A 14,260-nucleotide genomic window follows, 5' to 3' on the forward strand; every position below is an offset into this window, starting at 1 on the left:
CCCCTTTGAATAAATGAATGGGAGATCCCACCGTATGTGCTTGGTAAACTCTTTGATTTCTCTGACAGTGCCTCAGCCATCGGGTAATATGTGACAGATTTTTATGCTAATGAGAAGGGTGTAATGGTATGAGGGAAATTGAAGCTTTTCACCTGATATTGAACTGTCAATCAAATGTTTAGCTGCAAAATAAATATTCATTCCAAGTCAGGTATCAGTATCTATTTATTTAAAGAGCTTCAGGAAATGCTAGTTTCTTGCCAGAACTTTGTCACTAAATCAAACACTTTCAGCTTAGCACCAGCAACGTTCGATTTCGCCTTCTGAAACTAGCATTCGCTTTGATTACATATTCCTTCAGTGAAGCGGAAAAAACAGCGTAGTTTATGTTCAGCTGAGGATGATTGTCATGGGGACCCACAAATCCTCCTTAAACTAACAGCTCCTCACCCTTTCATCTGTTGAAACAAGAGCGCTGTGCTCCGAGTCCTAGTCACTCAGCTAGTCTGTGGGGTTTTGCTCCCCTGCTCTTCCTGTTCCCGCTTCACTAACAAACACACACACGCAGGCATGCACACACGCACGCATGCCCACATGAACACACACAAACACACACACACACACACACACACATACACACACACACACACACACACACACACACACACACACACACACACACACACACACACACACACACACACACACGTGCGCACACACACAGTCTTCCCCACAATGGACACAGTTTCAAAAAGAGCCATCAGAGTGGAGGCGGCGTCCTCAGCCTTTATCTCTCTCCAAACAGATTGTGTCCCAGAGAAAACTGTCCAAAGCCCTCCTCAAACAGGGGAACACGGTGGGGAAATCCTCCATCACGGTGAGTGTCCTCTCAGTCTCCAGCTCTCTTATGTTGTCTTTTCTTTATCTCTTTCTCTTTGTCCATCTTGTTTTAATAGCACTTATCGCTGTTCTCTTTGTGACTCCCAACCTACATCTTACAGTACATTGTACATTTTCACCCAATTTGTCATCCAACGTCTGAATTGTCTTTTGCTAAACTGATGAATTGAAAGTAAAATTGACCATATAGAATTCTCTGGTTTGCAGACAAGCTACAGTACACTAATGTGACATTTTTCATATCAATATAAATTTATTTTGGAACTTTTTCTTAAATATTTTCTGTGTTGTATCAAAACTCACATCACTGAAAACAAGTGCTGATCTTCAAGGAAATAAGGAATCTAAAATTCTCTGCCGTCCTTGTAAATGAGTACACTCCATTTCTTATGACCAATGTTCCTATCATTTATGAATACAGATGAGTCCCTTCTGTGTGTGGCTGCCATATGCACCTTCATTTTGTGAGAGCAAATTACAGTCATATTTGACAAACAACAAGATCAGCTGGAGGGCCAATGGGTGTGATATCAGGCCCATGGCTTCATGGGGTCCGCAAGTGAATCACTCCATTCACAGAGCGTAAAAATGGTTTTAGATGATGGGTCTAATTTTTTCAAACGTATGCACCGCTATCACGTCTGTTGTAGCCAGTTCCATTGGTTATGACTCAAAACACATAACCGAACAGCCAACTTTGAAAGAACTCAACAGCATAACTGAGCACCAGTCATTTGAAACAGCAGGCATCGGAGCCAGCCATTGAGCAGTACCCCACAACATGCTGTCCTCTCTCTCTCTGTCCTGAGCTAAAGAGCATGGCCCCCCATAAGTGGCCTCCATTAAAAAAGATATCAATCCAGGGCAATAACACTTAAAAGTCCAAACAGCAGTGTGCTGGGCAAACTGTGGCATTAGTAGCGCTGCCAGTAGCCCTTATGGGGAGAAATCCATAGCATCTCTCTCACTGCCTCATCACTTTGTCTGAGGGGAACAAGCTGTAAAAAGAGACACGATGCCTCCTCTGCCCATGTTAGTCAGCAGGGCTAAAATAGCTAGCAAGCTCGATAAGCTTTAGCCTTGATGGGGGAGTGTTTCCTTTCTCCGTGAACTTCCATTAAGTCCACATCCATTAAAAGTTATTGTTTCTCCCAGAAACAGATGCAGTCAATTCTGTGGAAGAACTGGCCTCCTCTCCACGGGCTCTCTTTGTGGTGTGTCATCTACATGTACCAAGAGACAAACTCATTTCTTTGTGTTATACTACTTCACTGAAATTCTCCTAAAACCATAAAATGTCCAAAAACAATCTGGAGAGATCAAGAAGATTTTCATTTTTTTTTTTTTACCTTTACTACACTTTTTAAAAGGCTGTTCATTTCATCTCAAGAAAGTTGGTCAGACCAATCAATTTCAAATTCCATTTCATTACCTTTTTATTGGTACAGGGCTCAACCTTAATTTAAAAGCATGGCTAGCCCTGTATGTGTGTGTGTGTGTGTGTGTGTGTGTGTGTGTGTGTGTGTGTGTGTGTGTGTGTGTGTGTGTGTGTGTGTGTGTGTGTGTTAGTGTGTGTGTGTGTGTGTGTGTGTGTGTGTGTGTGTGTGTTCATGCAACAATCCCTAATTGACTCAGAGAGGAGGGAACAAAGCAAGTAGAAAGAGAGAAGAGACACAAAACAAGACCTACATCTCATCTACAAAATTGATCACTGATTACATGTAACATACATACAGTATTCAATAGTTGATCATTTACTTAAAAGAGAGGCAACATCTCTTTAATCAAATCTCTTTAATTCACTCACAGTGTAAGTGAAGTTTATCACGAGAGGTGATTTTCTCCTCAGACAGATGTGCTAATTGCTCATTTCTTACATGTTTTCCTCTAGATTACTGCAGAGGAGTTGTCTGGGAACGATGACTATGTAGAGCTCTCCTTCAGTGCCAGAAAACTTGACGATAAGGTCGGTGTCACAGTCATATACAGTATCTTCACAACCTCCTCTATTCTCCACACTAACATAGCTTCATCAACAGCTACTGTACATTACTAAACCTTCTTTCTACAAAGTAATATCCTTGAAAAGCAGCAGCAGACGGACGTCCATTGATGTGCTGGGCAGCGCTTTGAAAAGCCCTCCAGCACTTCTCTTTCACACGCACACTGCCAATAAGAGATGGCACCAGTCGACTGCCAGGGCGGGACTTAACTCAATAAGAAAGCCTGATGCCATGTGCTCTCCCCGTGGAAACCCCATCAGCGCCCATCAGTGGAGTAATTACCAGAGATTATAAACAGGATTAATAGGAGCGCAACAAATGATTCCCTCCAAAAAGCCTCTCTCTCTCTCTCTCATCTCCCATCTCTCTCTCTTTCTTTTCTCTCTGTCTTTTGCTCAACCCATCTTTCTCTACCCATTTCTCATCTCTCTCTTTCCAGCCATATATATGTCTCTAACCATCTTTCTCTCTTTCTCTCTCACTCTCTCTCTCTCTCTCTCACACACACACACTAACACACACACACACACACAGAGAGAGAGAGAGAGAGACACACAATCTCTTTGACTGTTGTGAGCCCTGCAGGCTGCATTTGCAAGTCAGTAGGAAGGGAGGTGGTGAGGGCATCTTCATCAGAAAGCGCTTTTCTCTCCCTTCTGCCTAATCCCTCGGAGTGACTCCTAGCCCCTGTGCCATTCTAATTAGGGCTAATTTTATTAGATTAGCTTGCTGACTGAACCAAAGTTCAATGGGAAAAGGCCTATGGCGTTGAATGGGTAGGAGAGGGTAAGGGAGGGTGGTTGTGTCATTTTTGTTTGTCTCATTTTTGTTTTGCTGTGGCAGAGTAGGCCGTGGCTTTGATGCTCTTTCCACATGCATGCCCCAGATCTAAACAGAGGTGCAGCTGTATAAGAGAGTGCCTAGTCAAAAACTACTGTTGCACACTTAGTCCCAATTACACTGTTGGATTGGGATGGTAGTAGCATAGTGGTTAATGAGTTGGGCTAGCATGCAGTAACCAGAAAAGTTATGGGTTCAATTCCTGACTTTGAGCAAGGCACTTAACCCCGAGTTACAATGCCCTTGTACTACAATTGACATATGTAAGGCGCTTTGGAAAAAATGTCTAAAATGAGTAAATGTAAATTAGAGATCATTTTAAGCTTTGTTTCTACTGTCTAATGTTCTCAGTGGCCTGTCTAATGTTCTCAGTGGCCCGCTGTAAGATAAATCTGTCTGAACTTGGTCGATTGTTCTGCACTGTCAATCTCAGCCCAAAGCAGTCTTCTGCGTGAACCGTATCTTTATAGGAATATTGATCCGTGTAGCCTGATTATTTATTTTTAGAACCAACGTGATCCTTGAGTGTAAGTTTGGTAAGTGGATCACTACAACATCCCCAAGTCAGATTTAAAGTTTGATCTTAAGAGATATTTTTACGGAGTGTCTATTTGCACCCCCGGTACGAATAGCCTAGGCCACACAGCTGAGCTATTCACACCCTGTGACATAACAACAAAAACACGTTGCTCGTTAATTGCATTGTGTGATCAATATGCAGGGTAAATGCACAGGGGTGCAAATAGCATATATTGATATTTGGACCAGACAGGGTATTAATAGAACACATTGTTGTTTGCACTGGGGTACGAATAGCATACATTGATATTTGTACCAGACGGGGTATTAATAGAACACATTGCTGTGTGCACGCAATGGGGTACGAATAGCATTCACTTCTAATTGCACCAGGGTACCAATAGCATACACTGCTAATTGTAGCAGGGGTGCAAATAGCCTCACCCTAAGGCTAATGAAAGGCGATGAAAACATGCCAGAAAGCCAAGTTTCATCATAAAGACACTCAAAGGATTTTGAAACATTTTTAAAAAATCCTTTGTCCCCAATGCTGTGAAGGTATAGTATAGTATAGTATATAGTATAGTATATATACTTTTTTGATCCCGTGAGGGAAATTTGGTCTCTGCGTTTAACCCAATCGGTGAATTAGTGAAACACAAACAGCACACAGTGAACACACAGTGAGGTGAAGCACACACTAATCCCAGCGCAGTGAGCTGCCTGCTTCAATGGCGGCGCTCGGGGAGCAGTGAGGGGTTAGGTGCCTTGCTCAAGGGCACTTCAGCCGCGGCCCACTGGTCGGGGCTCGAACCGGCAACCCTCCGGTTACAAGTCCAGAGTGCTAACCAGTGTTCTGTGGAAGAACTGGCCTCCTCTCCACGAGCTCTCTTTGTGGTGTGTCATCTACATGTACCAAGATACAAAGAAACACAAACTAATTTCTTTGCGTTATACTACTTCACTGAAATTCTCCTAAAACCATAAAATGTCCAAATATAGTAGGCTATATTTATCTATTTATGTATTTATTTATTTTACTTTTGTAGACACAACCTTTGTAATGTAATTTGCCATGAAATATATTATCTGTTTTGTCCGTCTTGGCTATAATGTTTTTAATGTCCTGTATTCTTGTATTCTTGGTGAAACCAAAGAAAAATGATCTGTGGATAACAAAGTTTTCGTTCGTAAAAGTCATGGTGAAATGTCTATGGTATTGCAGAAGCCAAAGTCATGGTAAAATGTCTATGGTATTTCAGGAGCCAGAGTTATGGTAAAATGTCTATGGTATTGCAGGAGCCAAAGTCATGGTAAAATGTCTATGGTATTGCAGGAGCCTAAGGATTACTTTTTTCTTCCATTTCATCAAAGATCCGCTTCAACCCTCTCTGCTTTCATCTTCAAAACTTGTCAAATCCTCTTCTCCCAATCCACACATCCAGTTGAATGAAGACTAATGACTAATTTCTTCTACTGAAATATGAAAACCATGCATCACTGGTCACTTGGTCACTTAGTCACAATAGAGCGAACGCTAAACATGACCCTTGATCCTGGAGGAGATACAGGTTTGAATAATTCCTGACAGCTCTGACTGCTGCAGAGAGAAGGCTGATTTGAGAGATAGGCCTGGGTCTCATGGGTCCCATGGCACCATACAGCAGCAATGTGAATTATGCAACAGGAGTAGAACATCTTCTACTATACGCATTCTGTGGGCAGAGAGACAGGATGAAAGGAAATGTGGCTTTATTACGATGCACTTACAGTAGATAGTACACAGAGAGTGCTCTTAGTGTGGGATGATGAACTGTTAGTACTCTGTGCCTACAGCTGGCTAAAAGGCATATGGCAAAGTAAGAACAATAAATCAATCCATTCAAAAGTTCAATCAGGTGTTCCTCGCTCTTGTTCTCACTCTCAGTTTACATTGAATGCCTTCGATAGTACCAAGAGTGTTTCCTTTTTTATTTCGATGAATTTCTCACTCATAAATCATCTGCCAAACCCTCTGTTACTTCAAAGAAGAAAAGAAACTGTGTCTATTGATAGCAAACAGAGAATTAGACATTTATTAATTTAACTTTCCTTCCTCTGTGCAGGACTTTTTCAGCAAATCAGATCCCTTTTTGGAGATTTTCAGAGTGAATGATGACTCCACCCAACAGCTTGTGCACAGAACAGAGGTAGGATCGTATGCCGAAACAGTCTCCAAATGACCTAAACCAACCACACCAACTGTAAGTCATGTAAACCTATTCTGTTTACATTTGCAGACAGTCATGAACAACCTCAACCCTGTCTGGCAAACTTTCAAAGTTTCCCTGAACTCCTTATGTAGCGGTGATCATAACCGAATACTTACGGTAAGAGAATTGCTTTTCTAGAACACCATTGCACTCATGAGGTCTACTAGGAAACACACACACAGCACAATAATCCAAAGGTTTATCATTTTAATTTGAGCTTGGTAGTGGGGCTTGGAGAACTATGTTCTGATCACACAAGTTTAATATCAGTTGGATTGACTGCCTCGGGAGGTGGCACAGATTTAATTTGCTGGTGAGGCAAACTATAAGTTCTGAGCTCAGCAGTCTCTGGAAGTCTCTTTGGGGAGTTTCATCAGTGACCAATACTTGGAGCTGGCCTTTTTTGTACGCTGCATCGTCCTTTCACAAGTCAGTGTGTGTGTGGTGTTGCTTCTGCATTACCAAATGCATTAGTCACACACCATGGGGGACTACATCTCTGCATCTTAATTCCCTGAGCAAGTAATGCTGATAACAAATCTGGACCCCAAACGGCTTCTCTGTAAAACTTATCAAGGCAAAGCACACTCATGAATACATTAGTGTATTGATCTGTCACACAGGCATGAGATAAAGACCTTGAGGTGATTAATATTTCCTCCTCTGATACTGATAATGAATGAACCCCGACCAGTAGAAAGCGGCTGAAGTGCCCTTGAGCAAGTCACCTAACCCCTCACTGCTCCCCGAGCGCCGCTGTTGATGCAGGCAGCTCACTGCGCCGGGATTAGTGTGTGCTTCACCTCACTGTGTGCTGAGTGTGTTTCACTAATTCACGGATTGGGATAAATGCAGAGACCAAATTTCCCTCAAGGGATCAAAAGAGTATATATACTTATACTTATACTTATAATAACATGTAAGTGCTAGCTCCTCTCTCCTGATGTGTGTCCTCGGCCCCCCTGCGTGGTCGTGACAGGGCCGTGGCCGTAGCATGGCGTCTGCCATCACTGTCACATGCTGGTGAAATGCGGCGCAGCATGTTCTATTACAGACACCTCGGTGGGTTGGCTGTCCTCGCCTCGCCTCCTCCCTTCCTGCGGGCCGACTGTGAGAATCACTCCATCAGGAACATGGGAAGCCCCGCTGCTCTGTAATCTCCCTCTGCTGACACACATGGGAGTGCGGGCCCCCTAAAGCAGGGGCGCACTCCTGTCAGGTTGTGACGCCACGCCAGCTCTGTGGCATCTGGCTGGAGCTCTCTCTGGACTGTGCCGTGCCGTCCGTCAGAGACGGTGCTGGCCAGACGATGACGGACGGTGACATCGGTGACGGGGGGGGGGGGACTCTGGTGTTTCCTTCGGTGTGGATGTCTCTCTCCATAGCACTGCGCATCCTGGGAGCAGCAGGGGGTTTAACCCTTAAAGGTGTAGGTTTTTGAACGTTCTAAGTTCCGCAACAATTGAAGGTTCTAAAATTCTATGTTGAATTCAATGAACCCAGATATTCTTTAGAACGTTCATTTCTCAACATTCCCGTCACACCGGTGTGACGGTACTCCTTTAAGGGTTAATGGTGCTGATGCCGAGGCAGGAGGGCGAGCGAGAGGAGATTACCATGCACACTCCTCTTCAATCCGATCCAGACAGACAGCACTTGGTCTCTGTGGAGGAGAGCAGTTGCTGGGAGAAAGCTGGAGGCTGGCTCCCTCACTACAGCCTGAGAGGGGAGATGATGCACACAGGCTCTAACACGCCCATGTTCATTGTTTATGTCCTTCTTTAATCCCTTTGTTAAACAAATGTCTCTTTCACTGTGTCACATTTTATTCACATTCCTCTGGATTATTCTTGCATTTAAGATGATTTTACAGAGATTGCATGTATCACCAACATCCTGAGGCAATATGTATGTAAATCAAAGCTGGGTATTTGCATTGCAGAATGTAATGAATCATTTGAGTTTGGAAATCAAACCGGGGTATTTGCATTGCAGAATGTAGTGAATCATTCGAGTTTGGTGAATCGCCCAAGCAGTAAAGTTATGTCTTCATTCTGAGGATGGGTAACGCCACAGTAATTATTGAGCAATCGGTAGAGTTTTCTGCCAAGGCAACGACTAAGGATGTAGTGGAGACTAAAGTGCAGTGCATACACTTCATAACTATCTCTCTCGCTCTCCTTCTTTCTTTCACTCTTTCACTCAATATTCCATTGCTCCCTTCCTTTTCCTCTTCAACTTTCCTGTGTTGTACTCCCTTCAGATTACTGTGTTGTTACAATACAAATGGCTGTAGGTAAGAATAAAGCCTTATTGAAACACACACAGCCTCCAGAATCAAGATAGCTCAAGTCAGGTTTATTCATAAAGCACTTTAAAAACAAAAACAAATGACTGAAGTGCTATATAATAATAAGAAGAAAAATATCAGGACATGAAAGACAAAACAGTAGACAATTCAAAGCAATGTTTGGAAAACATCAAGATTAATACAGACGACAGTAAAAACACACAAGAGCAGGAAAGAACAATAAAATAACATAGGTAAAAGCAGTTACCTATAAAACAAGTACTGTAATGCATGTAATACAGATTAATAATAAAAAAGTATACAATAAAATAAAATAAATAATAAAAGAGTATAAAACAAGTATTCATACTTGTGTTTTAAGGTATGATTTAAAAACAGGCAAAGAAAGAGCCAGCCTTATTTGCAGCAGCAGCTCGTTCCAAAGTTTAGGGGCAATTACTGCAAAGGCCAGTTGACAGAGGGACAATATGCAGCATTGATCAGCAGACCAGAGTACCCTCGATGGAGCATGTGGTTTTAAAAGATCTGATATATATGAAGGAGCAAGCCCAATTAAGGATTTAAAAACAAATAACAGAATTTTAAAATTAATCCAAAAACGTACAGAGAGCCAGCGAAGGGTGGCGAGCACAGGGGGTGATGTGCACTAGCTTCCACATTTCTGTTAGAAGGCGGGCTGCAACTTTGTGGAGAGGGAAGAGCAGCTAATGCCCGCAGGCAGGGAATTACTGTAATCAGGGCAGGATAAAATGAAGGCATATACAACCTTTTCAAAGTTAATAAATCATAACAATGGCTCCGCGATAAGAGCCTTATAATGGAAGAAGCTGGATATTACCACAATTTGTATGTGTTTCTCTATCTTCATCTAGATTTATTGCGAAATGTTTGACAAACGGTTCCAGGGAACATACAGAGCTGCTTGAAAGTAACCCCTGAACAGTTTTTACATATGAACTGTCAAGTGTGTATAAATGCATGGACATGTTTAGAGGGAATTGTGTTAGAAGCCAAAAAATCATGAAACATGAAAATAATGTACAAAAGTAAGTGAACCCTTAGCTGCATTGGTGAGTCAAGTAGGTAATTGAATAATGTCAAACATATTTGCTGAAATAATCAATTAAGCCTACTAATGAAACAGACTTCCTTTGGAAAGGGTTTGAGCAGCCATGATTACAAGAGGAAGGAAATCCACCAAATCACGGTACCAAGGCATACCCACAGGGATCAACAATGCTAAGAGGAAATGAGATATCCGAGGACTTAAGGAAGAGAATAGTGACAGCCCATCAGTCTGGGGAAAGCTACAAGACCCTCTCTAAAAGATTACAGCTCTATTTATCTACTGTAAGACAAATTGTTTGCAAATGGTTGCTAGAAGGAAGCCTCAAGAAAGCTCTCAAGAAAGAACAAAACTGCCCGACTCAACTTTCAGAGGCCTTCTGGAAGTCTATTCTCTGGACAGGTGAGTCCAAAATTGAATTATCTGGTTACAATCCAAATCGTCATGTTTGGAGGAAAACCAAACCCGTATACCAAGAAAATACCCCCTCTCAACAGTGAAGCATGGTGGTGGAAATGTGGAGGTGTGGGGCTGCTTTTCTCAGGCTTATCAACACATTCTTGACCTGAACCTCACAACAGGACATTGACCCTATAAGCATTCAAGCAAATTGACCAAGGAATGGCTTAAGATGAAGATAATTCTTACTCTCCTAGTCAAAGTCCAAACCTCAATTCAATAGAAATGTTTTGGCTAGATCTGAAGCAGGCAGTCAGTGTTGTAGTCAAGTCACTATGCCTCGAGTCCGAGTCCAGGTTCGAGTCTCCAGTGTTCAAGTCTGAGTCAAGTACAAGTCATTAAAAAAAATTCCAAGTCAAGTCTGAGTCGAGTCCACTACTCATCCGAGTCAAGTCCGAGTCGAGTCACTATTAAATGCAAATCAAGTTAACGTCCGTTATTGTAGAAACATGGCATAATGTGTGATGTAGGCCTATGACATGAAGCAGTAACATTCCATTGCACTAATATTAATACTGAGAATAATTTAGATATTAAAATCATATACCAAATAATATTCTAATGACATATTATAGCCTAATGACAAAAAAAAGTTGAGTCCTTGTCTCAATTTCCGAGTCTGAATGTACGAGTCCGAGTCCAAGTTCGAGTCATTCAGTGCTCAAGTCCAAGTCAAGTCATGAGTCTCTAAATTTAGCTCATGACTCGGACTCGAAACACATAAATGTCATATTTTCAGTTTTTGTGAGCTAAACCACTTTTATTGAATATATAATGAAAATATATAACTTTTGTTTGTTTCTGTCTATTATTTGGAAGGTCAGCTTTAGAAATTGGGGTTTGGATGTGCATTAAATAAGGTTATTTTTATTTATTTGTTTGTAAAGAAACAACTGACCATGTCTAAGGGTTCAAAAACTTTCAAGCAGCACTGTAGGTCTAGGTTTGCATCACAGGCACCACTGGGTTGAAATTTTGGACTTCTGTTTTGTTCTCATTAAAATTTAAAAAGCTTACTGTAGGGTCATCCACGTTTTAATGTCTTCAAGACAGTCCAAGACACATTTAAAAGAGACAGACTCTTTTTGTCTCGATGGCAAAAAATAATTGATTGTAGATTTGGGTATGGTCAGCATAGGAATGGAAATATATGTATTATTTTCTTAGGATTCTTAGGATTTCTAAGGGTAGCATGAAAAGGGAAGAAAATGAGTGGCCCAAGAATAGGCCCCTGGGGGACCTCACAAGGGAGAGGTGCTGACACAGATTCACCCAGGCTGACAGAAAACCTCAGCTAAGATCTAAACCACCCCAGAGTGATATCTTTAATATTCACACAGTGCTCCAGGCAGGAGATTAATATACTGTGATCCAGCTGATAGATCAAGAAGTATCAGAATAGTACAGTCCCCAGAGTCAGTGGCTAGTAACAGATAATTAAAGGGACACCAGGCAAGCCTGATGCTTTTTCTCTATGAAACTCCCCCTCACTCGGTCTGAAGCTCTTTATCTTTTCTTTGCGTCTTCCGTCAAGGGTTTTCGCTGCTTCTTCGCCGGCTCTGCCATTATACACACGTTTGCAACAATCTCTAGCGTTTCGTTAGCCTGCCTCTGTGCTGTAAACTGATCCTGCTTCGGTCGGCGGGTAGGATACACCGAACTTGCAAGTGGGATATTCTTCCTACAGGCAGTAGGGGCGGGCGAGAGAGCCTTCATTCGCCCCGTAATGAGTCATTTAACCATATACCGACTTACGAAGATGATTAATTAACACGAAAACGTTGCCTGGTGTCCCTTTAAGAAATTTTAGATAAAAAAAAACATAGAAGGAGTGTACTCAGCTCTGTTTGAGTCTGAGTGGTATCTGAAGTGCATTGCTGATTCTTTACTATGAACCACAGGCATTCATGTAGCATTCTCACTCCTATGCAACAGTTTAACATAGTCAGACATCTGCTGATAGAAAACTCCTGTCATAATTCAGTCGTCCTGCTGACATACACAGACACAGCAATGGCAAAAATAATAGAGGTCTATATCCCTCTCGTTCTCTATGAGGACAGGAATTTTATTTTAGCAGAATAAAGCAAGATCACTGCAGGACACATAGCACAGCAGTCCTTTTCATCTGCCTTTCTCTGTGTGTGGCAGCCACTCTATGGCCATCCCTTTCAGTCCTACTTCTTACTGACTGAGAAAGAGCAGAGCTCTGTATGTGTGACCCCTTTAAAACATGAATAGGAAGGCTGTGCCTTTAGAGGCCCTGAGTGTCTAATCCTCTCATCTCACCCACCCCAGTAACTCCATATAATGACCTCCATATAGTGGGTTACTGTGGCAACTGGCTCATTGTCATTGTTTTGGAAGGTTCTAGAAGGTCCTCTGAAGAGTTCTGCACTGCAAGAACAAAAACATGAATGGAGAAGTCTGTTGCACCTCAGTACACCTGAGCTAGACTGATGTCAAGCCAATTATTTTTGTCTTAAAGTGTTATTGTAACACATTTGACTAATGCAATGGGAACTAATATCTCATTACAAGACAGATGGTGGACCCATTTATGCGTTGGTTGGAATAATTTCACTCATTTTAGTACTGTGATCTCAGGTGATGCTCTGATGGAAAAAGCTTAATAAGCTTGTCTGAGTGGTAAGCCAGCAGCTTCAGTGCTTTGCAGCACAGTGTGTCTTCTTCCTTTTTATGGCCTGCCAACTGGACGGTTTGATTGAATGACCTGTGGAGTAGGTGGCCACACAGTTGGCCCTCTGACATGATGATTTGTGTTCTACCTCACAGCAGGTGATTGGTGGTCGAGTTTTTGCTCCACTACCTGCTCAAACTAACGTAATTTGAAGAATGGTCTCAATTAGTAGCTTCATTAGGGTCCACCTTATTCTGCGCCAGTTACTTCTGATGAATTGGTATAGACAGATTTATTAGTAGAATGAGTGTTCTTAAACAACCTTTCGTCACAACACCACCAAAATGTTGCATGTGTTTATGCAGGCCTATAATTAAAGTTTATTAAGAATTGATGCTGATTTTTTTGTGTTGGACCTTCTCGCTTAAAGAGGGACTAATTGGATTGTTTCCTTGCTGATGGTTGGATAACTGATTAAAATCACTGTGTCTTTTCCCCTAATGAGTATTGTGATTTTGGCCTCCCCCCCCCTCTCTCTGTGTGTGTGTGTGTGTATTTATATAAATGTGTGTGTGCTGGCAGAAGTGACTGGTTAACGAGCAAGCTATAATGGTCTCAGATAAAAAAGAAAAAAAAAACCTCTGACAGGTGTGTTGTCGAGCTCCCTGGATCCCTGTAGGTGCTAATTGGCCCAGTCTTTACTTCGCTGCCATTGACCCCAACAAGGGGAACCTGCGGAGCCGACCAATTTAGTACTCAAAAAGAGCATTGAGGGATCACCAGTTCTGTTTATAGCCGTTCTACGCCACTTGGGCTGAACAGCCGGACATAGTCCTCCATTGGAGGTTCCGCTGATGTGACGCGCTCTCCGGTTCTGCATTATTCATGGGCTTCTTGGACTGAGTTAAGTGGGACAGATTCTATGGGAAATTGAGGATGCCCTCTGTCAGGGAGATGACAGCAATATGTCAGTCCTGCCTTTCATTTCCTCATAGCCACACTTAAGGATCCATGTTGAGTTAAAATATCCTGATGGCCTGCAGCTGTTGGAGAGTTCCCTCCTTTTTTTATTTCAAACGGTAGTTGGTACATAAAACAACATTAGTACATAAACCATTATGGGAAAGTGTTCTGAAGACAAGTGTTCTGGAAGGGCAACACAGGTCTGATTTAATTTTGTTTACATTAATTAAAGACGAGGCCCTTTTGTAATATCAAGGTTGATTAAATGTTTAAATTAGAGCTTACAAATTACTTTTGATAAGAGAG

At 42.1% G+C, this 14,260-nt stretch overlaps 1 protein-coding gene across 1 annotated transcript in view; it reads left to right on the forward strand.

The window, feature by feature from the left end:
• The window catches only part of cpne4a (copine IVa), a 56,155-nt gene that overhangs the window by 18,836 nt on the left and 23,059 nt on the right, over nt 1-14,260 (forward strand). Inside the window, exons 4-7 of the mRNA XM_042107874.1 lie at nt 806-877; nt 2,792-2,866; nt 6,368-6,451; nt 6,542-6,631. Of these exons, the coding sequence (XP_041963808.1) occupies nt 806-877; nt 2,792-2,866; nt 6,368-6,451; nt 6,542-6,631 (321 nt within the window). The remainder of the gene's footprint in view (nt 1-805; nt 878-2,791; nt 2,867-6,367; nt 6,452-6,541; nt 6,632-14,260) is intronic.

The sequence above is a fragment of the Alosa sapidissima genome, chromosome 10 (genome assembly GCF_018492685.1).
Source record: "Alosa sapidissima isolate fAloSap1 chromosome 10, fAloSap1.pri, whole genome shotgun sequence".
Taxonomy (NCBI): domain Eukaryota; kingdom Metazoa; phylum Chordata; class Actinopteri; order Clupeiformes; family Clupeidae; genus Alosa; species Alosa sapidissima.